Source organism: Giraffa tippelskirchi, chromosome 10 (genome assembly GCF_054371585.1).
Source record: "Giraffa tippelskirchi isolate mGirTip1 chromosome 10, T2T-mGirTip1v1.2.pri, whole genome shotgun sequence".
NCBI classification, from domain to species: Eukaryota; Metazoa; Chordata; class Mammalia; order Artiodactyla; family Giraffidae; genus Giraffa; species Giraffa tippelskirchi.
This window is the reverse complement of record NC_137284.1, coordinates 67,915,179-67,941,545: the sequence shown is the minus strand read 5'-3', so window position 1 is coordinate 67,941,545 and position 26,367 is coordinate 67,915,179. Positions and strand designations below refer to the sequence as shown.

General features: G+C 38.3%; 1 protein-coding gene across 1 annotated transcript in view; it reads right to left on the bottom strand.

The window, feature by feature from the left end:
- SCIN (scinderin) overlaps nt 1-26,367 on the bottom strand; it is an 89,618-nt gene that overhangs the window by 33,999 nt on the left and 29,252 nt on the right. The window contains exon 5 of the mRNA XM_081535383.1: nt 2,474-2,566. Within this exon, the coding sequence (XP_081391509.1) occupies nt 2,474-2,566 (93 nt within the window). The remainder of the gene's footprint in view (nt 1-2,473; nt 2,567-26,367) is intronic.

Below are 26,367 nucleotides of genomic sequence, written 5' to 3'. Positions count from 1 at the left end.
AAGACTAATCATATCTACCAATGACTCAATACATATGCCTCCTCCTTGGAACCTGGAGGGCCCCTCACATCCTGAGGAAGAAGGGAAACTAATTAATATTTCTCTAGGTTATGAAATCCTTCCTTTATGCATGGGCCCAACAGAATTATGCATAAATGTTAGCCGGCAAACCTGTGCTTTCTGCTTGCCTCCAAAAAAGGACTTTCGGACATTGCTTGGATTATTTACTGCCCTTTCTTTTTATAAAAATCATGTCAACACTACTGAAACTCTAGGGAAAGGACAAAAAAAAAACATTATACAAAGGGTTTACTTATAAGAACTTTGAATATATTCCTGTTCATTGAGACAGATGTCAAGTCAAATCAGGAAAATTAATATTTGTGGCCAATTACACCATTGTCAATTGGGGGCCCCATGGTATATGGTTATCTGACTGTTCAGATGATATTAATAACACTAAATGTGATTATGCTACTCGAGTAGCATGGAAGATTAAAAATATTACAATGGAACATTACCATGACAAAGGACTTCGAGGCTAGCATGATGGTGAAATGGCACCCCCTAGCCCTCAAATCATCCTCAATAAACTGATTGGACCTGAACAATGGGACGTTTGGAAGCTTGCCACAGACACTGAAGAACTTATAACTTGGACTGGATATTTCACAGGGACTAGTCATAGTTCTAGTCATTATTTCTTTCATTATAATCAATCATATTTTATACAAGCTTGTGTTCCCCTTCCTTTTGTTATAGCTATAGAAAACTTACAATTTAATAAGACTTTACGTTCTATAACTTATGTCAACTGCAAACTATATACCTGTCTTAACTCCTCTATGTCTATAAAAAATGAATCACTTCTGATTCTTCGATCCCAACATAACCTATGGTTGGCAATAGATCTCCAACGACCCTGAGAAGAAGGTTCTATGGCCGAACTAGCTTCCTGGTTACTTACCAAATTACTCCGACGATCTAAACGATTCATTGGATGGCTAATTTTTAGCATTTTGGGATTAATAGCCATTTGCACTACCACTGCTGTTGCCAGCATTGTCTTACAAACCTCAATTCAAACACACAATTTTATCCAAAATTGGACTAAAGATGCTCATACTATGTAGAACACTCAGGCTCAGATAAATGAAAAAGTTCAAGATGAAATACAGGAAATGAAGATAGCCCTCCAATGGATCGAAGATCAATTAATAGATTTACAAAAACAGACTTTGCTAAAATGTGATTAGAATTCTACTCAATTTTGTATTACTCCTGTTCAGTTCAACTGTACTGCCTACAATTGGGAACAAATCAAGTTTCATTTGCAAGACTTACATGATAATGCTTCCTTAAATGTACAATTATTACAAAAAGAAATCTTTGAAGCCTTCTCTAAAAATCTACCTTCTTCCAATAATCTAGAAACTTTAGCTGAACAACTAGCTGATCAACTGTCGGGGCTGGACCCTCGAAGATGATTGCAAAGTATTATACATAGCATTGGATCTGAAATTGTAACGCTAACAATTATCCTAATGGTTATATATGTACTATACCGATGCCTTTCAACTAAGACTAATCAAACTAAACAAACTCATTTGGTCAGAGCCTTTTTCACTAAAACATCGACAATCACCCCCAAATAAAAAATAATAAAAAAGGGGGAATTGTCAGGAGACGGTTAACTTTAAGGAATCCAATATGTTGTACTTTTCTTCCTTTGTGTGCCATTTCTCAAAGATTCTCTGTTCCTCATCAGTTCCTATTCCGGAACGGGTAGAGCTGAACGCAGTTCTCAGGACTGAGATCATGGGAAAGGGTATCTACTTGGATTCCTTTCAGTTATTCCCTTCCGTGATTTCTTCCAACATCAGCGACCTTGTATGTATTAGACTATTCATTGTGTTGCAATTAACGGCATTTCATCCTGTATAATCATTTCACCAAAGATATATAAACCTGCATTTCTGCTAATAAAACACCCTTGCTCCACTAGAGACCTGGGTCCCCTGTATCCTTCTTTCTATCTCTCTTTTCATCGACTCTGGTCCACCTGGTCCCGGTCTGATAAGAAGACCACAGGACATGAGTTTGGGTAAACTTCGGGAGTTGGTGATGGACAGGGAGGCCTGGCATGCTGCGGCCCATGGGGTCGCAAGCAGTCGGACATGACTGAGCGACTGAACTGAACTGAACTGTTGCAAACTAGTACAGCAACAATATATATAATTTTTTAATTTAAATCACAGCAAATTATTTGTTGTTTTTAATAAAAATTTTAAAAGTAATAAAAATAGGAATTTTAAATAACTGTATTAAAGCAAAGGACAAATTCTCCCCACACATTTCTCTTTGAGGGCAATGAGGAGCATTGTCCTCTTTGGCAAACAGTCCCTCCCCAACAGGTCTCCCCAGCAGCGTCCTGTCCAATAAAAACAACAGAACTTCCTACCAGTGAACTCACCATGTAGAGTTTAGCCATTTTCCTATTAGTTATATCTGCTTTGATGTCATCATCATCTTCTCCATCCCTAAGCTCTGGCTTTTTCCCTAATACCTGGAAAAAAGAGTACAGATAAAAAGATAAAGACTTCTCATTGATGGTGCAAAGTTTAAAAAAAAGATTCTAAAGTCAGAGATTATAAAATATTAGCAACTGAAATGACGAGGCTCGGACATTTCTCACCAATCATACTAAACTGGCCTTCTCCCACAGGTCAAATCAATCGATAGCATTAAGTAAACAAACACTGAGCTTGCTGGTGATGTGAACTTTGAAGAAAGAGAAATCCCAAACTTGAAAGTGTAGGTCTCCATATTACTGAAAACTAGTAGGAATTTATTAAAATATGAGTTCTAAGTTCAGCTGTGCAACAAAATATCTTCCATAACCTCTGCTTCTACAAGCAATCTATAGGTTTTATTAATTTATTATAACAAAGTCTTGGGCAAAATTACTATTTGATGGTAGGGTACTATTATTATTATTGATATAGGCTAGGCTAGATGAAATGTCAGTTAATCATATCATGCCTTGCTTCCTGCTGCATTTTTGACACAGAACAAATGAAAGTCGAATGAATGAATGTGCTTATGTACTCTTTGCACACCTGATGCAATCCAGAAGTTTAAGGAAAGCATTTGGTATAAAATACATTTGGATGTGCTTTGAATTTCTGTACACTAAAATCATCCAAAAAAATGCCTATAAAGTCCTTAATTAATGAATTTAATTAATTGACATAAATATCATAGTATGTTAAGAACAGGAATCAAATATAAATTTATTCAAAACAATATGAGTTTTATAACACAAAGATATAAATTCAAGTTTAAAAATGCAAAGATGCTGTTCATTTAGATTTAATAAATATTTAATATACTATGAGATTCCATGCATAATGTGTTCTACAATCAGTATTCCTTACAAATATACTGGATGAAAATACATACCGCTGAATACCAGACAACAATAAAAGTTTATATAAATTCTAATCTATGCATGAGTACAGCACAATCTCAAGTTTAGAAATATACTAAAGACTTATTTTCCTCTGGGAATATGCCCATCTTTTTGCTTACACAATGATCCATAAAATCCTTTAATTATTGAACATACTAAATGATTGCAATATAGTTTTTCTTTTTTTGCTAAAAGTAGGATCAAGACAAAAGTTAAAATGAAACCAAAATTGCTTTTTTTATAACAATTTTATCTTGGTTAGAAATATGTATATTCCTTATGAGAGCAGTGGAAGATGTCATATACCCTTTTGAAGTTCTACTCCAATGAATACAGTAGTTTGGAACCTATAGTTTGGGTTAAGGACATATTGAACACTGAGACATCTCCCAGTGGACTAAGTAAGTCTGAGATTTGGGTCATACTCTAACTTTTAATTTTCAGACCACAGTTCCATATTAGCTAAGGATCTGTTTTTTTTTTTTAATTTATTTATTTTTTATTGAAGGATAATTGCTTTACAGAATTTTGTTGTTTTCTGTCAAACCTCAACATGAATCAGCCATAGGTATACCTATATTCCCTCCCTTTTGAACCTCCCTCCCATCTCCCTCCCCATCCCACCCCTCTAGGTTGATACAGAGCCCCTGTTTAAGTTTCCTGAGCCATACAGCAAATTCCCATTGGCTGTCTATTCTACATGTGGTAATGTAAGTTTCCATGTTATCTTTCCATACCTCTCACCCTCTCCTCCCCTCTGCCCATGTCCATAAGTCTATTCGCAACGTTTGTTTCTCCACTGTTGCCCTATAAATAAATTCTTCAGTACCATTTTTCTAGATTCCGTATCTATGCATTAGAATACGGTATTTCTCTTTCTCTTTTGACTTACTTCTCTGTATAATAGGTTCTAGGTTCATCCACCTCATTAGAACTGACTCAAAGGCATTCATTTTTATGGCTGAGTAATATTCCATTGGGTATATGTACCACAACTTCTTTGTCCATTCATCTGTCAATGGACATCTAGGTTGCTTCCATGTTCTAGCTATTGTAAATAGTGCTGCAATGAACAATGGGATACATGCGTCTTTTTCAGTTTGGGTTTGTCTTTTTCAGTTTGTCTAGGAGTGGGATTGCTGGGTCATATGGTGGTTTTATTCCTAGTTTTTAAGGAATCTCCATACCATCTTCCATAGTGGCTGTATCAATTTACATCCCCACCGACAGTGCAAGAGCGTTCCTTTTTCTCCACACCCTCTCCAGCATTTATTGTTTGGAGACTATTTTTTTTTTGCTTTAATTTTTTATTTTTATTTTTATTTTAATAAATTTATTTATTTTAGTTGGGGGCTAATTACTTTACAATATTGTAGTAGTTTTTGCCATACATTGACATGAATCAGCCATGGGTTTACATGTGTTTCCCTTCCTGGACCCCCCTCCCATCTCCCTCCCCATCCCATCCCTCTGAGTCATACCATTGCCCCGGCCCTGAGCATTTGTCTCATGCATCGAACATGGAATGGTGTTCTGTTTCACATATGATAATATACATGTTTCAATGCTATTCTCCCAGAACGTCCCACCCTCACCTTCTCCCTCAGAGTCCATAAGAATGTTCAATGCATCTGTGTGTTTGGAGACTTTTTGATGACAGCCATTCTGACCACTGTGAGGTGATATCTCACTGTAGTTTTGATTTGCATTTCTCTAATAATGAGCTATGTTAAGCATATTTTCATATGTTTGTTAGCCATCTGTATGTCTTCTTTGGAGAAATGTCTGTTTAGGTCTTTTTCCCACTTTTTGATTGGGTTGTTTGTTTTTCTGGTATTGAGTTGTACAAGCTGCTTGTGTATTTTGGAAATTAATCCTTTGTCAGTTGTTTCATGTGGTATTATTTTCTCCCATTCCGAGGGTCGTCTTTTCACCTTGCTTATAGTTTCCTTTCCTGTGCAAAAGCTTTTAAGTTTGATCAGGTCCCACTTGTTTACTTTTGCTTTTATTTTCATTACTCTAGGAGGTGGATCTTAGAGGATCTTGCTTTGATTTATGTCATGGACAGTCCTAGCTATAGAAATCAGAGAAGAAAAAGAAATAAAAGGAATCCAGACCAGAAAAGAAGAAGTAAAGCTATCACAGTTTGCAGATGACATGATACTGTATATAGAAAACTCTAAAGATAGTATCAGAAAATTACTAGAGCTAATCAGTGAATTTAGCAAAGTTGCAGGATACAAAATCAATACACAGAAATCACATGCATTTCTACATATGAACAATGAAAAAAGAAGAGAAATTAAGGAATCAATCCCATTCGTCATTGCAACAAAAAGAATTAAATATCTAGGACTATACTTAGCTAAGGAGACAAAAGAACTGTACACAGAAAATTAAAAGACACTAATGAAAGAAATAAAAGATGACATAAACAGATGGAGAGAGATATTCCATGTTCCTATGTAGGAAGAATCAATATTGTGAAAATGACTATACTACCAAATGCAATCTACAGATTCAGTGCTATCCCTATCAAATTATCAATGATATTTTTCACAGAACTAGAAAAAAAATTTCACAATTCATATGGAAACACAAAAGACCCTGAATAGCCAAAGCAGTCTTAAGAAAGAAGAATGGAGCTGTAGGAATCAACCTTCCTGACTTCAGATTATACTACATAGCTAAGGATCTTAATTAGCCCTCTCAAAGGACTAGAGGGCCTACCAGGTGGCGCTAGTGGTAAAGAACCTGCCTGCCAATGCAGAAGACACAAGACACACAGGTTCTATTCCTGGGTGGGGAAGATCCCCTGGAGGAGGGCATGGCAACCCACTCCAGTACTCTTGCCTGGAAAATTCCATGGACAGAGGAGTCTGGCAGGCTACAGTCCACAGGGTCACACACAGTTGGACATGACTAAAGCAACTTGGCACACACACATGCACAGACTGTAGCATAGTCTGAAACTGAGTCCAGGGAATTTACCAGAAACAGGCTTAACTCCAGAGGTACAGAGAGGCTATCTGTTGTCCAGTATCATTTAAAAATTCAGTTCAATAATCAAGCATTTTGCCAAATATCTGACTGGAATATACAAGTTTCCAACTGCCTGAATTGAAGTGAAGTGAAAGTTGTTCAGTCGTGTCTGACTCTTTGTGACCCCATGGACTGTAGCCCACCAGGCTCCTCTGACCATGGAATTCTCCAAGCAAGAGTACTGAAGTAGGTTTCCATTCCCTTCTCCAGGGGATCTTCCCAACCCAGAGATGGAACCCAGGTCTCCTGCACTGCAGGCAGATGCTTTGCCATCTGAGCCACCAGGCTTCCCTGGTGACTCAGATGGTAAAAAATCCAATTGCCTGCACAACCCTTAAAAACTTAACATCTTTCCTAGAAAGAAGAAAATACTATGTTCACTTTATCAGCTAAGCCATACATTTTGATCTCTGAAATAACCTAAAATATACAGCTTTTCTTTTTCTCAATAGGTAGGATAATGTCTAAATTTAAAACACTCATTTTAGGTTTCTCAACTGATGAGCATTTAGCTCGTGTAACTCTTTGTGTGTGAAATAACATGTATCTTGACAACTAAAGAGGAAGTGAAACAGAGAAATCTTATCTGAGAATGCTCATTGAAAGTTTCACCTAAACCAAGACCTGTCATTCCAGCTTGGAGTCCCCCCTTTCCTTCAATTATTTCCTGTAAGTTTCCACTTTAACTACCAGCATCCTCTAACATGCTCCAAACTTAACTTTATCTTTCCAAAAATCTGATCATTCTCCACCCGTGTCAGTGAATCTCTATTCCTCTCTCCACCTGGACTTAAAATCATGACATCAGTTTTGAATACTTGCTGTCCTTCATTTTGAAACTCTTAGCTGCTTAGTCATTAAATTCTCCCTTTACTGATGATGTTGAAAGTCACTGATTCCTGTCTACCTTAACCTCCACCCTGGTGAAGTTCTTCATCACCCACATCACAGGTTATGCCTACTCCTGTCAATTCCCCCCTGCCTTCAGTGCCCCATTCATGTTTTCATCCAGAAAGTTATTCTTTACAGTGGCTGGAAGACTCCTTATTTCACTTTACTTCAGCATTTCAAGAAGATGACTCCAGGTAAGATTTATACCTTTTATCTGCAGTAGTGATTCTTTTTTTTTTTTTAATTTTTATTTATTTATTTACTGATGTATTTATGGCTGTGCTGGGTCTTCACTGATGCCCGGTTTTTCCCTAGTTGCGGAGAGCAAGGGGCTATGCTCTAGTTGTGGTACACAGGCTTCTCTTGTTGTGGCTTCTTTCGTTGTGGAGCACGGCTCTGGGGCACGTGGGCTTCAGTAGTCACGGCTCCCAGACTCTAGAGCACAGGTTCAGCAGTTGAGGCACACTGGCTCAGCTGCCTCAAGGCATGTGGAATCTTCCTGGCCCAGGGATGGAACCCATGTCCCCTTCATTGGCAGGGGGGATTCTTTATCATTGAGCCATCAGGGAAGCCTGGCAGTACTGATCTTTTTTTTTTTTTTTAATTAAAAAAAAAAAACAGGTCATGTTCTTTCTTTCTTTATTTTTTTTAATAAATTTATTTATTTTAGTTGGGGGCTAATTACTTTACAATATTGTAGTAGTTTTTGCCATACATTGACATGAATCAGCCATGGGTTTACATGTGTTCCCCTTCCTGGACCCCCCTCCCACCTCCCTCCCCATCCCATCCCTCTGGGTCATCCCATTGCCCCAGCCCTGAGCATTTGTCTCATGCATCGAACATGGAATGGTGTTGTGTTTCACATATGACAATATACATGTTTCAATGCTATTCTCCCAGAACGTCCCACCCTCACCTTCTCCCTCAGAGTCCATAAGACTGTTCTATGCATCTGTGTCTCTTACTCTGTCTCGCATATAGGGTTATTGTTACCATCTTTCAAATTCCATATATATGCATTAGTATACTATATTGGTGTTTTTCTTTCTGGCTTACTTCACTCTGTATAATGGGCTCCAGTTTCATCCATCTCAATAGAACTGATTCAAATGTATTTTTTTTTAATGGCTGAGTAATATTCCATTGTGTATATGTACCACAGCTTCCTTATCCATTCGTCTGCTGATGGACGTCTAGGTTGCTTTCATGTCCTGGCTATTGTAAACAGTGTTGCGATGAACATTGGGGTACACGTGTCTCTTTCAATTCTGGTTTCCTCACTGTGTATGCCCAGCAGTGGGATTGCTAGGTCATATGGCAGTTCTATTCCCAGTTTTTTAAGGAATCTCCACACTGTTTTCCATAGTGGCTGTACTAGTTTGCATTCCCACCAACAGTGTAAGAGGGTTCCCTTTTCTCCACACCCTCTCCAGCATTTATTGCTTGTAGACTTTTGGATAGCAGCCATTCTGACTGGTGTGAAATGGTACCTCATTGTGGTTTTGATTTGCATTTCTCTAATAATGAGTGATGTTGAGCATCTTTTCATGTGTTTGTTAGCCATCTGTGTGTCTTCTTTGGAGAAATGTCTGTTTAGTTCTTTGGCCCATTTTTTGATTGGGTCGTTTATTTTTCTGGAATTCAGCTGCAAGAGTTGCTTGTATATTGAGATTAATTGTTTGTCTGTTGCTTTATTTGCTATTATTTTCTCCCATTCTGAAGGCTGTCTTTTCACCTTGCTTATAGGTTCCTTTGTTGTGCAAAAGCTTTTAATTTTAATTAGGTCCCATTTGTTTATTTTTGCTTTTATTTCCGATAATCTGGGAGGTGGGTCATGGAGGATCCTGCTGTGATTTATGTCGGAGAGTGTTTTGCCTATGTTTTCCTCTAGGAGTTTTATAGTTTCTGGTCTTACGTTTAGATCTTTAATCCATTTTGAGTTTATTTTTGTGTATAGTGTTAGGAAGTGTTCTAGTTTCATTCTTTTACAAGTGGTTGACCAGTTTTCCCAGCACCACTTGTTAAAGAGATTGTCTTTTCTCCATTGTATATTCTTGCCTCCTTTGTCAAAGATAAGGTGTCCATAGGTGTGTGGGTTTATCTCTGGGCTTTCTATTTTGTTCCATTGATCTATATTTCTATCTTTGTGCCAGGCAGTACTGATCTTAAGGTTCAGTGTGCTCAAGCAACATCTGGGTAACTTGATAAAATACAGATTCCCAACTGCCAGCTATTACAGCGGATTTGAGGTGAAACCCAGGAATCTGTAGGATTCTCAGGTGGCACTAGTGGTAAAGAACCCACCTGCCAATACTGGAGCCATAAGAAAAGTGGGTTCTATCCCTGGGTTGTGAAGATCCCCTGGTGGAGGGCATGGCAGCCCACTCCAGTATTCTTGACTGGAGAATCACATGGACAGAGGAGCCTGGTGGGCTACAGTCATGCGGTACAAAGAGTCAGACACAATGGAAGTGACTTAGCACAGAGGCATGCACCAGAAATCTGCAGATGATTCAGAAGTGAATGCATACTGACACAGCCCCAACTCCTCTGCTTGGATTCCAAGGCATCTCCTGAGTCTGGATGTAATGTACTCGGCATTATTTCCTAGCATCTACCAAGTAACCTCCTCTAATCAGGCTGATGTTTTCCATGTTCCCTGGCAGCCATGCACTTTCCTTCCCCAGGGCTGTACATAATGCTGCATGTAACTGTCACCTAGGTTGACTGGGTGTGGCAGAAGCAAAATCGAACAATTACTCTTTGGTTGATTCAGCTAATTATAATTAGCGCAATACTGTTCAGCATAGTAATAGCTACCATTTATTGAATGTCTCCTATGAATCACACATTGGATCAAGAGCTTTAGACACATGTTAATTTCAGCCTTATAAGAGCTCCCGTGAACCAGATACTGTTATCATTTTGCAGAAAAGGTCACTGATACTCAATGAAGCAAAGGGATTGTTTCACACACTGCTATGTGTTGAGGCTAAGATTCTGGTTGTTGTTCAGTTGCTCAGTCATGTCTGACTCTTTGTGATTCAATGGACTGCAGCACACCAGGCTTCCCTGTCCTTCACCATCTCCCAAAGTTTACTCAAACTCATGTCCATTGTGGCTTTCCTTGTGGCTCAGAGGTTAAAGCATCTGCCTGCAATGTGGGAGACCCAGGTTCGATCCCTGGGTTGGGAAGATCCCCTGGAGAAGGAAATGGCAACCCACTCCGGTATTCTCGCCTGGAGAATCCCATGGATGGAGGAGACTGGTAGGCTACAGTCCACAGGGTTGCAAAGAGTCGGACACGACTGAGCAACTTCACTTTCACTTTCATGTCCATTGAGTCCCTGATGCCATCCAACCATCTCATCCTCTGTCGTCCCCTTCTCCTCCCACCTTCAATCTTTCCCAGCATCAGGATCTTTTCTAATGAGTTGGCTCTTTGCATCAGGTGGCCAAAGGATTGGAGTTTCAGCTTCAGCATCAGTCCTTCCAATGAATATTCAAGGTTGATTTTCTTTAGGGTTGACTGGCTGGATCTCCTTGCAGTCCAAGGAACTCTCAAGAGTCTTCTCCAGTGCCACAGTTCAGAAATGTCAATGCTTCAGCACTCAGCTTTCTTTATGGTCCAACTCTCATAACCATATATGACTTCTGGAAAAACTGTAGCTTCGACTATACGGACTTTTGTCGACAAAGTGATATCTCTGCTTTTTAATACACTGTCTAATTTTGTCATAGCTTTTCTTCCAAGGAGCAAGTGTCTTTTAATTTCCTGGCTGCAGTCACCATCCACAGTAATTTTGCAGTCCAGGAAAATAAAATATTTTATAAAGTTTCTCAGGAAACAGGTAAGGTGGCCTAGCATTCCCATCTGTTTAAGAATTTTCAAAAGTTTGTGGTGATCCATACAGTCAAAGGCTTTCAAGTAATCAATGAAGCAGAAGTAGATATTTTTCTGGAATTCCCTTGCTTTTTCTATAATCCAACAAATGTTGGCAATTTGATCTCTGGTTCCTCTGCCTTTTCAAAACCCAGCTTGTACATCTGGAAGTTCTCAGTTCACATACTACTGAAGACTAGCTTGAAGGCTTTTGAGCATAACCTTCCCAGGAGGTACAATGAGCACAATTGTGCAGTAGTTTGAACACCCTTTGGCATTGCCCTTTTTTGGGACTGGAATGAAAACTAACCTTTTCCAGTCCTGTGGTCACTATTGAGTTTTCCAAATTTGCTGACATATTGAGTGCAGCACTTTCAGAGCATCATCTTTTAGGATTTGAAACAGCTCAACTAGAAATCCATCACCTCCACTAGCCTTGTTTGTAGTAATACTTCCTAATGCCCACCTGACTTCAAACTCCATGATGTCTGGCTCTAGGTGAGTGACCACACCATCATGGTTGTCTAGGTCATTAAGACTTTTTTGGTACAGTTTTTCTGTGTATTCTTGCCACCTCTTCTTAATCTCTTCTACTTCTATTAGGTCCTTACTATTTCTGTCCTTTATCAAGCCCATCCTTACATGAAATGTTCCCTTGATAGCTCCAATTTGCTTGACATGGGTTATTTTATATTTGTCTGAGATTGATGATTTTATTTCTTTGAAAATTATCCATTAATGATAGTACCCCACTTGTCTAAACACCATGTAGTGGAATGCCTTTATATATTTATTGCTTTTTATTATGTCGCATGTATTCAACTAAAACTTTTCAAGTGTCATAATGTGCCACACTTAACATAAGCAATGCTTATATATCAATGTGTACCAGACACCTTTCTAAGCACTTTACATTTATTAAATTGTTTCATATTCATAACAAGCTATGAGGTGGCACTTTGATTATCCCATTTTATGGTTGAAGAAACAAGATTAAGTTCACGCAGCTAGTAAGTGACAAAAGTTCAGATTTGAACTCTGACTCCAGAGTATGTGTTCTTAACTAACAGGCTGTGCTGTCTCTCCTAGCTATGTCAAAAAGTCTTCACTTAACTGTTTAGGACTTGTCGTTGGAGATGAAGCAGAAGGTGTTTCATAGCAGAGATTGTATATTTCTATTTACTGTCATGTTTATTTCTCCCATTCTGATCAGAACAGTGCCAGCAAATACACCCTGCAGCACTCATCCTACACACAATGGGCATAGTACTCTCCCTTCCTCTCCACATAGCTTTCATTTCTCTCCAAGTTCTATCTGTCTACTGCCCTTTCCTCTTGGTTCTGCCTATGCTGTGGGCATTAAAGGCTGAAAGAGAGTTCTTTCATCTATCAGTGTTGTGGGAGCAAATAGCCCTTAAAAAAGATAAAACAAACATGAAAGAGCTACTAAAAACTGTAAAATACTAAAACTGTGATACTTTATTAATCCATAAAATCATCAGAGGTTAGGAAAACACTGACAATATCCCGTGTTGGGAAAAATTCAGTATTCTACCAGGCATTCTGGTGAGAAGCAACATTTTTCAAAGTGATGAACAGTAACAAAAACCTTAAAAGCATGGCCTATCCAGCTTACTCTGTTGACCATACTTCACAAGATACATGAAAAGTCCACTAAACACATATCCTAACACAAGAAACCCATCTGTTTACCTTCTGAAAGTCACAGCCACCCATAATCCCACAGCACGTTTCTCTGTATACATACAGTTTAGCCAGGTATGCTACTAAATTATTAAAAGCAAACTTCATAAATTAAACTATGAACAGTAGCCATTTCTTTTATAATTATATTTTAAGGATATGGAAGAATACTTCATAAATTTTCAGAAAAATGCATGTGTGGCATCAACAGCACTTGCATGATGTTTTAAAAAAATACAGGTCAGAGATAAGAAAGAGTTCCTCCACCAACTATGTCTACTCACATTTGGAAGGCAGCTCTGCTCATCACTATACCACCAACACTGTACACTATTCACTCTTATGTGTAAGGTAATTCATGCCAACATATGCATATAAATACACATTAAGGAATATGATGGCATTTCAAATAAAAACTTGGATAGGAAAAACAGGATGCCTATCATTTGATTGAATCCTTCTATTCTAGTAGTTTACTTTAAGGAAATAATTAAAATGTATGCAAAAAATTAGCTTGATAAATGCTCATTATACTGTTTTATAATATAAAACCACCTAAATGCTCAACATGGAAGGAACTGATTAAATAAATTATGCTATAGCAATACAGTGGAAAATTATACAGTCATTATAGTATGAAAATTATTTGATGATCAGGAAAATGTTTACAACATTTCAAGTAAAAATTTAGATTTCAAAGCATTATCTACAGTATGAACTCTTTCTTACGAAAGCACTGAGCTGTGTATGTGAAAACAAAGACTAGAAAAAATTTGTTTACTCTTTTTTTCAAAGGTGGAACTTAGGCTAATACCTTTCTCTATTATGACTAATTCAAAAAATGTCAACAATAAACATGTATTTTTCTTTAATAAAACTATAAAACCTTTTATTTAAAAAATATTGACACCTCATATTTGTTTCCCAGTGGTAACTTATTACTTAAACTAGAGTAATTACCACTTCATTTTAACTTTGTGATGGTGGTTTAGTCGCAAAATCGTGTCTGACTCTTTGTGACTCCATGGACTATAAAGTCCAACAGACTTCTCTGTCCATGGGATTTCCCAGGCAAGAATACTGGAACGGGTAGCCTTTCCCTTCTCCAGGGGATCCTCCCAACCCAGGGATCAAACCCAGGTCTCCTGCACTGCAGGCAGATTCTTTACCAACTGAGCCACCAGGGAAGCCTGACTACCTTAGGCTTCTTTCTCAGCCTTATTCCCTCAATTTATCAAAGGATAGTAAGTATTACTGGATCCCTAACAGCTCTGGGCATTTTGACCAGAGAAGCACTTGTTAATGTAAAGACCTAGAAGGAGCCAGCAGAGGCCCAGGGTTCTTAAGTTTTCAGCTAGGAAATGAAGTAGCTCCAAAGATCGCAGGGACTAGTTTGTTACAGATGGGGTGTGAAGACAAAAATGGGAGGATATGTATCTTTTCCTCTCTGTTTTATCAGTAACATAGTGGAAATGCTTACCAATGTAAAACACTACTCCAAATGTATTAACGAGGTTGGAAATTTGTGGAAATACAATTTTGTTCCTTGCCTAGACTTTCTTTTCTGCTGTTTATTCTTTGCCTTCAACAGGAGTTCAATTCAAAACAACTCAGGCTGATAGTTATATTAAATTATTAAAGCAAACACACAACCCAGCTCTATATTCACAATTCCTTATCTTCAGAATTTCTAGGTTTTCATGACCTGTGCCAAGACCATCCTCAGCATCTTGTGTGTTTCTTTTGTAAGATCCACTGCAACTTTGTTTAAAGCGTAAGTTGGCCTATGTGTTAGTTTGTTTTCTTAGAAGAAAGGGTCCAGCAGTTAAGGAAAGCTTTGCTGTACTTTCATAATCCTTACTGACTTCTCACATTTGCAGTTGTCTTTATTTATTTTGAACCTTTTAGCCAGAGCCATCTATTTTGGATACAAAATTCCAACATTTGCAATCTAGCTCATACAAGATGCATTTTCCCTCCTTTGACACTCAACAGAAACGTCAAGATGCTTGGACACTTTACAGAAAGAAATTGAAGTAAATAATAAGAAAAGAAGAGATGATTATGTGGCATGGAAGAAGAACAGTACATAACTCAAACTCCAAATCACCTGGGATAAAAATTATTTACACTGGTGTCAAGTCCTACCGTGTTAAACAGAGGGTCTTATGTAGTTCTCAACCCAATTTCATCTCAAGATTAGGAAAATGAGTTAGGAGTGTGTGTTAGGCCCAGGCAGGTCTTAGAAACACTGAAGTAAGGATGTAACTAACCCCCTGGAATTCCAACTCCTGCGGTGCTTTTAAGACAATGAGACACGGCATTGTTTTTACCTTAATTATTTTACGGTAAATGGCTCTGCTTCCTTTTTCACTAAAAACAGAGTAAGTTTCTGCGTTCTAAGAGCTAAAATTGTCATTGCTCAGTAGTTTTTGAGTCTTATTTCCTTTCCCTAACTGGAAAAAAGATCAATACAGTGCAAGCATATGGTGAATAGAAAGAAATTGTTCAAGTGAAGTACAGCCTCATAGTTACGGCATATTTACTTATTTCGAGACAGTTTATGTCTTTGGTAAGACTAATATTTGATAACAGGGAAGAAACACTCAGATAAAATGACAGGCAATTCTGAGAAAAGTGGCACCCTCCTGTAGCCAGCTCCACCTAATATGGAAACAGGCCAATATTTGCCCTCCTGCTCTCTCTCACTGATGTACTTCCCTACCTCTAAAACACCTTTATCCCTTTACTAATAAGTCATATAAAGGGTAATTTAATACATCAAATACTGGGTAAGGTATTTTAGACTGAGGGAAAGCACGTGAAATACATGTTTGGATAAAAGGACAAAAGTGAAATGAGTGTTTACAAGAGAGCTTCATTTCATTATCTCGCTCAGGGCTGTCCAGTAGAATTTTCTGTGACTATAATGTTTCATATCTGTGTGATCCAATACAGTAGTCACTAGCTACCTGTAGCTACTGAGCACCTGAAATGTGGTGAATGCCACCAAGTAACTAAATTTTAAGTGTTATTTAATTTTAGCTAATTTAAATCAAACCCTAAACAGTCACTTGTGTCTCGCACGTCAAATATATGCTTCATTTGACAATGTAGCTCAGGAGGATGCAGAGAATGCAGTGGCCTAGGGAACTGATCATAATGGAGACCTGAACCTCAGCATTACTATAACATCCACATTTTAGAGGTTATATTTAGGGGGTCAATGTCATGAGAAAGTTAACTCATAAATTATTATAATATAGAAAGCTAATCCATAAATTACTACCACATAAAGCATGACTTTCTTTAACATGGAAACATAGTTCAGTTCAGTTCAGTTTAGTCGCTCAGTCGTGTCCGACTCTGCGACCCCATGAATTGCAGCATGCCAGGCCTCCCTGTCCATCACCAACTCCCGGAGTTTACCCAAACCCATGTCCATCGAGTCAATGATGCCATCCAACCATCTCATCCTCTGTTGTCCCCTTCTCCTCCTGCCCCCAATCCTACCCAGCATTAGGGTCTTTTCCAATGAGTCAACTCTTCCCATGAGGTGGCCAAAGTATTGGAGTTTCAGCTTCAACGTAACTCCCAAGTTATTAAAATATATAAGCCAGAATGTCAACTTACTAAACTAGAGCAGCTGTTTTCTACTGCCTGAATACTAGAATCACCTAGGAGTTATGATAAAGAACACTCAACTCTGAATCCCAGCCCCAGAGATTCTGAATAAAGCCCTGGCACTGTGTATTTGGAGAGACCCTGGGGTGGGTACAGTGATACAATTTAAACCTTTAGTGGTATCAGCTTTGTTAGCATGGCTCACTTATCTTAACCATCAGGACAAGTCTGCCGAGCATTTCTGACTTTCACATGCGTGCGGGCTAAGTCACTTCAGTCGTGCCCAACTCTTTGTGATCCTGTGGCCTCCAGCCACAGTCCATGGGACTCTTCAGTCCATGGGATTCTCCAGGCAAGAACACTGGAGTGGGTTGCCATTTCCTTCTCCAGGGGATCTTCCCAACCCAGGGATCGAACCCACATCTCTTACATCTCCTGCACTGGTAGGTGGGTTCTTTACTACTAGCGCCACCCGGGAAGCGGGAATTAATCTTGTGGACAAATCAGCATAGGCTGGTGGTCTGGAGATTGCCCTGGGTTAAATCTTAAAGATTCTAGGCTTTCTGCTCCTTCTGGGGATTATTAAACCTTTTTCCTGTAAGATCTCAAGCCCATTTGGACATTTCTACCTGATCAGTGCTTGAATGGACACTTTCATCATTGACCTTTACGGTTCCTAATCTTTATGCTTCACAATGAGCACCCTCCACCCTCATCTTTTTCACAATCCCTTCACTTATTAATATTAGACAATCTGAGCTGGATGGACCCACGACTAAATGACTCTGTGATCTTAGTCTCATATTTAAAATGGTATAATAATTAATACCACTCACAGTTATGATGATGATTAAATGAGGTAAATAAACTTGACTTATACATATAACACTTAATCAGATTAGGTAGATTTTTATGACAAGAGAGTTGTGAAAGTTTCCTCTTTATCTAATTCAGAAAATTCCCAAGCACCAACATTTAACTGCGCAAATTCAAAATGGCTTTCATGTACTCTGAGGTGCTTGAAAAATATCTGCCTACCTTTTATACTCACATTAAAACAATGTATTTTCTTTCAAAGAAAATGTCTAACCCCATTACCCTGCACCCAATGCCTCTACAGTATGGATGAAAGGTTGCATGCTGATCCTAAGTGATATAAAATAAAGGGTCAAGCCAGCCCATTGAGCACAAAAATTGTGCTTCAAAAGCTAACACTTTCAATATGGAATACACAAAATAAGTATGACTGTCAAAAACGTGTAGCAAAATTTTGGAAGATCAACAGAGGTGGGTCCCACCTATGTGCATGTTTAAGATCTGCCATGGAATGAAAATCTGCCATGATCTGTGAACCACAGACGTCCTAGTCCCAACCCATGTGGGCAAGTTACACAGGCTCTCTCCGACTTACTTTCTTCATAGGATGAGGAAGCAGAGATGCTATTGGTGCTTTGCCCATTTCACCCGGGTCTACCCCCAAACTCATCAGCGAGTACTTCCTTAAAGGCCAAAGCCTTCTGCTCTCTTATCTGATGGCATGATCTGGCCACAAAGCTGTACCATACCCACATACAAGGCAGCTGGAGGTTCTGGGGAGCTAATACCCAAGGGGTGACCCTCAACCAATGAGGGATGAGAGTTACCAGCTAAATCCTGCAGCCACCTCAGCCTTCGGTGGGCCAGTTCTGAAGTGTTTTCCATACAGTTTCTCAGAGGGTCCCTCTGAGACTAGGTCCCAGTTGCCTGCAGCAGTAAGTCACTTACTAACAAACTATTGCCTCGTTTTACTCCTACTCTGTGCTTCCAGGATCATCTTCCAAATAACAATCTGCGCCCAAGTCCTTTTCCCCAAATAGGCATTTGAGGAACATAAACCAAGACAGGGGATAATAAATGCATCCACTTCATAGGGCTGTTTATAAAGTAAATGAGAGAATAACAGGCAATAGGCCAGGGGTCTCCAAATGGAGGAAATAGGCTGCAGGTGTCAGACATTTTTTATCTCTCTCTTAAGCAGCAGGAGGAAACAAACCAGTGATATATTTTTTTTTTCCCTTCTCTATACAAATTTAAAAAGGAGGTTTCTCTTAAAATACTGTGTTGCCATAATGACACCTGGTTCCACCTGAAGTTAACTATTCTCAAACCTTGAGTAAACCAATGCATTTTTCTCATGGAAATGTTTGTCTTCAGCTATGTTAATATACTATGCATTTACCCCAGACTCTGTCTTCAAGTCAGTTCTGCCTAATGGCTCAGAACCAACTTGACAAACCAGTATGTTATACTCAGAAGTTGTTCCCCTAATCTATGAAAACAAAACTATTTGTATGGTCATCTGCCTTTCTACAAGATTCAAGTCAACGGTTTTATGGCCCAGGATGACTCGTTTTATGGCCCAGGATGACTCGTCTGGTGCCAAGATTATCCCAAAATACATCTTATGGATGAGGGGCCTGGTGGCATTCTCAGTTCACTCTAAGACATTCCTTTCTTTCATTAATAGACTGCTAGTGACTATATAACATCCAGCTAAAAACTAGCAGGGGGTATTCTTTCTGCCCCCTTCTGATGTCTATGTCAGAAGCTTTCTCTATCTCCTTTATACTTTAATAAAACTTTACCACACAAAAGCTCTGAGCAATCAAGCCTCGTCTCTGGCCCCAGATTGAATTCTTCTCCTCCGGAGGCCAAGAATCCCGGTGTCTTTTTGTGGTTCAGCAAAAACCTTTCATAAACTAGCTTATCCATGTACAGCCCATACAAGAATGCCAGTTGCAAGTAGGCCCTGGATGTTTGTCCTGGTGCTGCTTGTTTTACCTCCTCTGCAGCAAATAAAATCCATGACAAATTTGTTTCTTAGGTTATCGAATTTTGTTTCCTTGATAAAAAGCACTTGCATCATCTAAAGATGCAGCTAGAAAGAAGAAAAAGTGAACAGAAAATTCAGCCAACTAGTGAACCATTTGCTCTTACCCATGTAAAGGAGGACAAGATGAAATTATTATATATTTTAATATTTAATTTACAAAATGAATGTCAAGGAGTTGCGAATCACTGAATTTCTGAGATCTGGCCCTTTGATATTTGAGTCTGGCTAATTCTTAGCACAGGGATAAGAAGAAATCACCTGAAACTGCCAAATGAAATAGTCTAACTATCAGTTCTTTTTTTACTATATATATATGTATATACACATCTATATAATCACTAATATCACAGCAAACATGAGGAGAAATGTAACTAATAGAGAAACTAGAAACATGCCATTCTAGTGTAATATTTGTGTTAGTTTATCAGTTCAGATATAGGAAAGAGCCACCCTTCCATACAGGCCATCTGTCATGAAACTGCATTATCCTACTGATAGGGCTTATCCCTCTTCCCTCACTTCAGCTACAAAACTAAAGGAGAAATTACCTCATTCAGAAAAGCTTGCCAAGTAGTATTAGCTTGGATTGAATATGTAAAGTGACATCTTATCAGTAAGGTCACAAATCTTCATGTTGAACTTTGGTGTGATAAAGTAAATTATTTGAAAAATCATCTTCTTGTAGTATATGGTTAGCTATACTCTTACTATATTTCTTATCTTTGTTCAGAATATTTCAACTGCCCCCACTGGATGAGCCAGTGAGGAACAAAGTAGGTATCTGAATTAAATACTAGACAGGGCTTTGCTGGTGGCTCAGAGGTAAAGAATCTGCCTGCAGTCCTGGAGACCTGGGTTTGATCCCTGGGTCAGAAAGATCCCCTGGAGGAGGGCATGGCAACCCACTCCAGTATTCTTGCCTGGAGAATCCCAAGGACAGAAGGGCTTGGCAGGCTGCAGTCCATAGGGGCGCAAAGATTTGGATACAACTGAAACAACTGAGCACATATCCAATAAAAATATTCATTAAAATAAATAACAAATGAACAGTGCCTTGAACAGTGCCTGGCACATAAAATAAGCTAGGTAGATACAAGTAGCTACAGCAACTGTAGTGCTCTTAGAAGCATAACCTTGCAGCATGCCCTACTTGTCACTATAATTCTGTTGATTTGGCGTGTGTACTAAGTATCATTTACTGTAAAGCAAAATGTGGGATAATTTAAGTGTACTGCAATACAGCGAAGAAAAGGAAAGATTTCTATTTGCTGGTACCTCTGATACTTCCTCTCTACTTAATATGTAATGTGAGGATTACTCTAGACAGAGTGGCAAATATTTTGAATCCTCTTTCCTCAAAAATCTTTGAATGGTAAACCCATAAATGGACCACATGGCTCTCATAACAATGTTATTTCAATCACGCAACAAATTCTGGTGAACTTCTCTGGTGTGCCAGACACCACGCGACATGACTAGGAAATTCCAAAGTATGTAAGGTATTGTTCAATTTCCCAAGAACTTAAAGAGGCTGGAAAATAAAGGAGGGGTAAACAAGGAAGCTAAAGCTGCTTGGATAGCACACAAAGAGAAGTGTACTTCTCTAACAAGTACATTTCTCTAACACAACGTTTTCTGTTGTCTCTTAGTGTTAATACGTTTACTGTGCCTACTGACCAAACTAATATCTTCCGCAACTCAGATTTCCATCCTTGCAAAGTATAAAGTTGTGACTAACAAGGAATTAAGAGGGTGGGAGGTGCTTCCCAGGTGGTTCAGACAGTAAAGAATCTGCCTGCCATTGCAGGAGATGCAGGTTCAGTCCTTGGGTCAGGAAGACCCCCTGGAGAAGGAAATGGCAACCCACTCTGGTATTCTTTCCTGGGAAATCCCATGGACAGAGGAGCCCGGCGAGCGCCAGTCCATGGAGTCACAAAGAGCTGGACATGACTTAGTGACTGAGCACACGAACAAGAGAGCAACAGAAACTAATTTAATGAGTGATGCGTGTGTGGGTGTGTGTGGGTGTTACAAACCCCCAAAACAACTTTGTGTTTTACATTTAAGGAGTTCAAAATACCCATGTTTATTCCCTGACACTAAAAACCTGTGATTTTTATTCTTATTTATATTATTTCCCTATAAATCTTCAGACCCTTTAAAAATACTACATACTCGTTCCAAAATTGTCATGAGGGGATTTTCAAAATAGCTCCCAATTTCTATTAGTGGTACTTCTTTGCTTCATTTGACACTATTCTACAAAGATAAGTGGGGATTGATATATTTAATCAAAAATCACCCCCAGAAAATAAAGTTTCTCCTATTCTCTGTAGTATCACTTTCAAAATGATCAAGTTTGATTCAAATATACAATATTATTTTAGTTAAAAGATTAAAATATAACCCCATATAAATCCAGTAAACTCAAGATTATGCTATGAAAGCAAATGTTTCCACAAAGAAGCTTCATGGAATGTCAACAGAATTGTAAATTTGCAAATTCCAACTTGTTTTTTCTTCATCTTTTATGTGATAAAAATGTATGACTATTCCAGTGCTTAGATTATTAAACATTCAAAAGCATTCCTGCTTTTACTTTCTGTAAATTCAAATTGTACAACCTTGGGAAGCATTAGTACCCTAGCCTTTAATGTAAAGTATTAGAGAAAAATAAACAAATATATAGGGTGATTTCAAAAATAAAGCTCTACATCTCTATAGTTTCTTAGAGTTCATGGAGTGTATTACTTTTAACATAGGCATCAGGAGAGGCAGCACCAGGATTATTGACAGCGGCCATGCAAAGCGGTCGAGGTTAGTGGCCAGCACCGATGTGCGCTAGAGAATGAGAGGAGAGGGTTTTGGACCCTAAAAAAACAAAAATAGAAATGGTGTCCAATTTTACTGAACACTAAATGGGGAGGTGACTAGACCTGGGAAGGAAGATTTTACAAACGGCAAGACCCAAATGTAGCTCCTGGGGACCTGCACTTTCACAGAAAGAACAGTTTTAGACATCAGCTATCTATTTCTTCCTGTACTAGGGATTCTCACCTAGAGAACATACAATCTACCTAATACATGGGAAGGCAGATAAGCTCAAGACTCGGCTATCACTTTCCAGGAGATAAGTTGTAACTATCGATTTATAGAAATAAGACTAGCAGAATATAGAGATTATGCTTATCTAAACACTAACTGCTCCTGTATCAATGATGTCAGTTTTAAAAGTTAATCAGTCATATGGCTTTCTTCATATCTTCGCCAACACTATCATCTAAAACACAGGAAAGTTTTTAAAGAAATACTATCCTCTATGCAACAGGAAGACAAATGTAATTGGTTATCTAATACCTCAAACCTCGCAGTTAATTGTATTAAATATCTTCATATTAACCAGCAATGAGTTAGAGCTGTGAAAGTTACACAGATAATAAGGCAGTACCTTGCCCTCAAGGAATTTAGTGTAGCGTCATAATTATGATACAAATCTCACTGGGCAAAGTACTTTGGGGAAATACCACTAAAATTTCACTCTTTGTCTAAACAGACATCTCTAAAGGATAATTTAAGAAACACACCTACAATCCAACTCTAGATTTCACTTACAAGATACTCAGATCGTAAATATAAATATCCATCATAAAAATCTAATCAACTTGTCAAAAGAATGACTGAATAAATCTTCTTATTTTCAAGCAATTATGACTTATAATAACAAGATGAACATAATTACTATATGGGGAGATCCTCTAGAGATTATCTTATATGCTATTGTCACGCAACTTAAAATACGTAAGTTTGGGAGGCATGTATTGGGAGTTTGGGATTAGCAGATGCAAACTGCTATATACAGAATGGATAAACTACAAGGTCCTACTGTATACAGCACAGGGAACTATATCCAATATCCTGTGATATTGGAAAGAATATGAAAAAAATGTATATATAAGTGAATCACTTTGCTGTACAGCAGAAATTAACACAACATTGTAAATCATCTATACTTCAAAAAATAACTTTTTAAAAATAATAATATATAAACTCAAAATGGATTAAAGATCTAAACGTAAGACCAGAAACTATAAAACTTCTAGAGGAAAACGTAGGCAAAATACTCTCCGACATAAATCACAGCAGGATCCTCCATGACCCACCTCCCAGAATATTGGAAATAAAAGCAAAAATAAACAAATGGGACCTAATTAAAATTAAAAGCTTTTGCACAACAAAGGAAACTATAAGCAAGGTGAAAAGACAGCCTTCAGAATGGGAGAAAATAATAGCAAATGAAGCAACAGACAAACAATTAATATCAAAAATATACAAGCAACTCCTGCACTGAATTCCAGAAAAATAAACGACCCAATTAAAAAATGGGCCAAAGAACTAAACAGACATTTCTCCAAAGAAGACATACAGATGGCTAACAAACACATGAAAACATGCTCAACGTCACTCATTATTAGAGAAATGCAAATCAAAACCACAATGAGGTACCATTTCACACCAGTCAGAATGGCTGCTATCCAAAAGTCTACAAGCAATAAATGCTGGAGAGGGTGTGGAGAAAAGGGAACCCTCTCACACTGTTGGTGGGAATGCAAACTAGTACAGCCACTATGGAAAACAGTGTGGAGATTCCTTAAAAAACTGGGAATAGAACTGCCATATGACCCAGCAATCCCACTGCTGGGCGTACACACTGAGGAAACCAGAATTGAAAGAGACGCGTGTACCCCAATGTTCATCGCAGCACTGTTTACAATAGCCAGGACATGGAAGCAACCTAGACGTCCATCAGCAGACGAATGGATAAGGAAGCTGTGGTACATATACACAATGGAATATTACTCAGCCATTAAAAAAAATACATTTGAATTGGTTCTATTGAGATGGATGAAACTGGAGCCCATTACACAGAGTGAAGTAAGACAGAAAGAAAAACACCAATACAGTATACTAATGCATATATATGGAATTTGAAAGACGGTAACGATAACCCTATATGCGAGACAGAATAAGAGACACAGATGCATAGAACAGTCTTATGGACTCTGAGGGAGAAGGTGAGGGTGGGACGTTCTGGGAGAATAGCATTGAAACATGTATATTATCATATGTGAAACAGAACACCATTCCATGTTCGATGCATGAGACAAATGCTCAGGGCTGGGGCAATGGGATGACCCAGAGGGATGGGATGGGGAGGGAGGTGGGAGGGGGGAAAAATTATAATAATAATAATATAAAATACATAAGTTTTATCATGAGAAATCTTTCAACTTCTGGTGGTATCACTCTGACCATGCTTTCCAGCATTTGAGGACCCTCACAATCTGTTCCTACTCTTGGACTATGTTTTACATTCAGTGCATGCTTATCTTCTCAATCAGACAATAAAATATAGCCTCTGAACTTGATTGGGAACCAACCTGGTGATCAATAAACACTGATTGACTGAAATATCATATGACATTCTAATTTTTCTTTCCAGTTTTCTCTTTTAATCCAAAATTTAAAATAATTATTGTACATATGACTTTCCAGGGAGCCTTAGTGTTTTTTATAGAAGTAAGAAATCTAACAGTTCAACAACACAGCATCTGTTCATAATCTCCCTGTAGTATTTTTACTGCCAGGATTCCTTCACTAGCATGTACAGTGATTATGGGCTAAACAAGTTCATTAAATTACACTGGAAAAAGAAACTCTTTCCAGGTTAGTTGCTTTGTTGTTGTTTCAAACTACTTGCTCCTTCTTTTTGCTATCTACCCTGTAGATAGCAAGATGCTGTCTTTTTAAAAATGAAAGTCTATAAAACATACTGATAAATTATTCATCTTCGCCATTCTTCCTCAAGGGACTTTTAGCCTCCCTCCTAATGTTTAGAGAATGAGTAGAACCAACAAAGAAAGTTTGAGACCTTCGGGCTAGTGAGATATTTGATTTTCCTTCACATTCACTAGGACTTCCGTGGTGGCTCAGATGGTAAAGCGTCTGTCTACAATGTGGGAGACCCGGGTTCTACCCCTGGGTCGGGAAGATCCCCTGGAGAAGCAGATGGCAACCCACTCCAGTACCATTGCCTGGAAAATCCCATGGATGGAGGAGCCTGGTAGGCTACAGTCCATGGGATCACAAAAAGTCGGACATGACTGAGTAACTTCACTTCACATCCACTGATTATTTTAAATAGGAAAAGAAAAAAGACCAATAAAAAAAGCTTTACATAATTTATATGCAGCTTGTCATGGTAAATATGCTTACAAAGAGGAGAAAACAAGCACAGAGGAAATGTGACCCTAGTTACAGGCTTTAATTAGTTCTGCTTATAGTATTACTTTCATTATTTAGGCATATGCCTTTTATAAGTGCTGAAGATACAGATTAGAGGCTGACCACACATCCTGCTTCCCCAGACAGTTCTTGTTAATGCATGCGGTGTCCTGCCTGGTTAGCGCCCCGTTACTCTCCAGTGTGTCTGGTTTTGAAGGATGATAAATGTATGATCATCCTAGAGATAAGCCATATGAAAACAGTGTGAAAATATTACAATACTGTGATCAATAGATAGTTGAACCACCTCCAAATAAACATCAGTTTTTCAAAAGACTCTCAGAAAAATTACTTTTCATTATTTTCTGTGTTGATCACTTGAATGTGTTACAAAGACATGTTCCAAAAATTCAGCATTGCATATGGAGTCATGACAATTGCACCATTTAATTGGTTGAAAAGTCCTTGAGTTCAAGCCATTACCAACCTTCATACATAGACTTTCAAAATTCTTGGAAATAACTTTTTAAAATTCTGATTAAAAATGAGTCATTTAAAAGATCAATTTTAGAAGATATTCTGAAAGATTTTTTA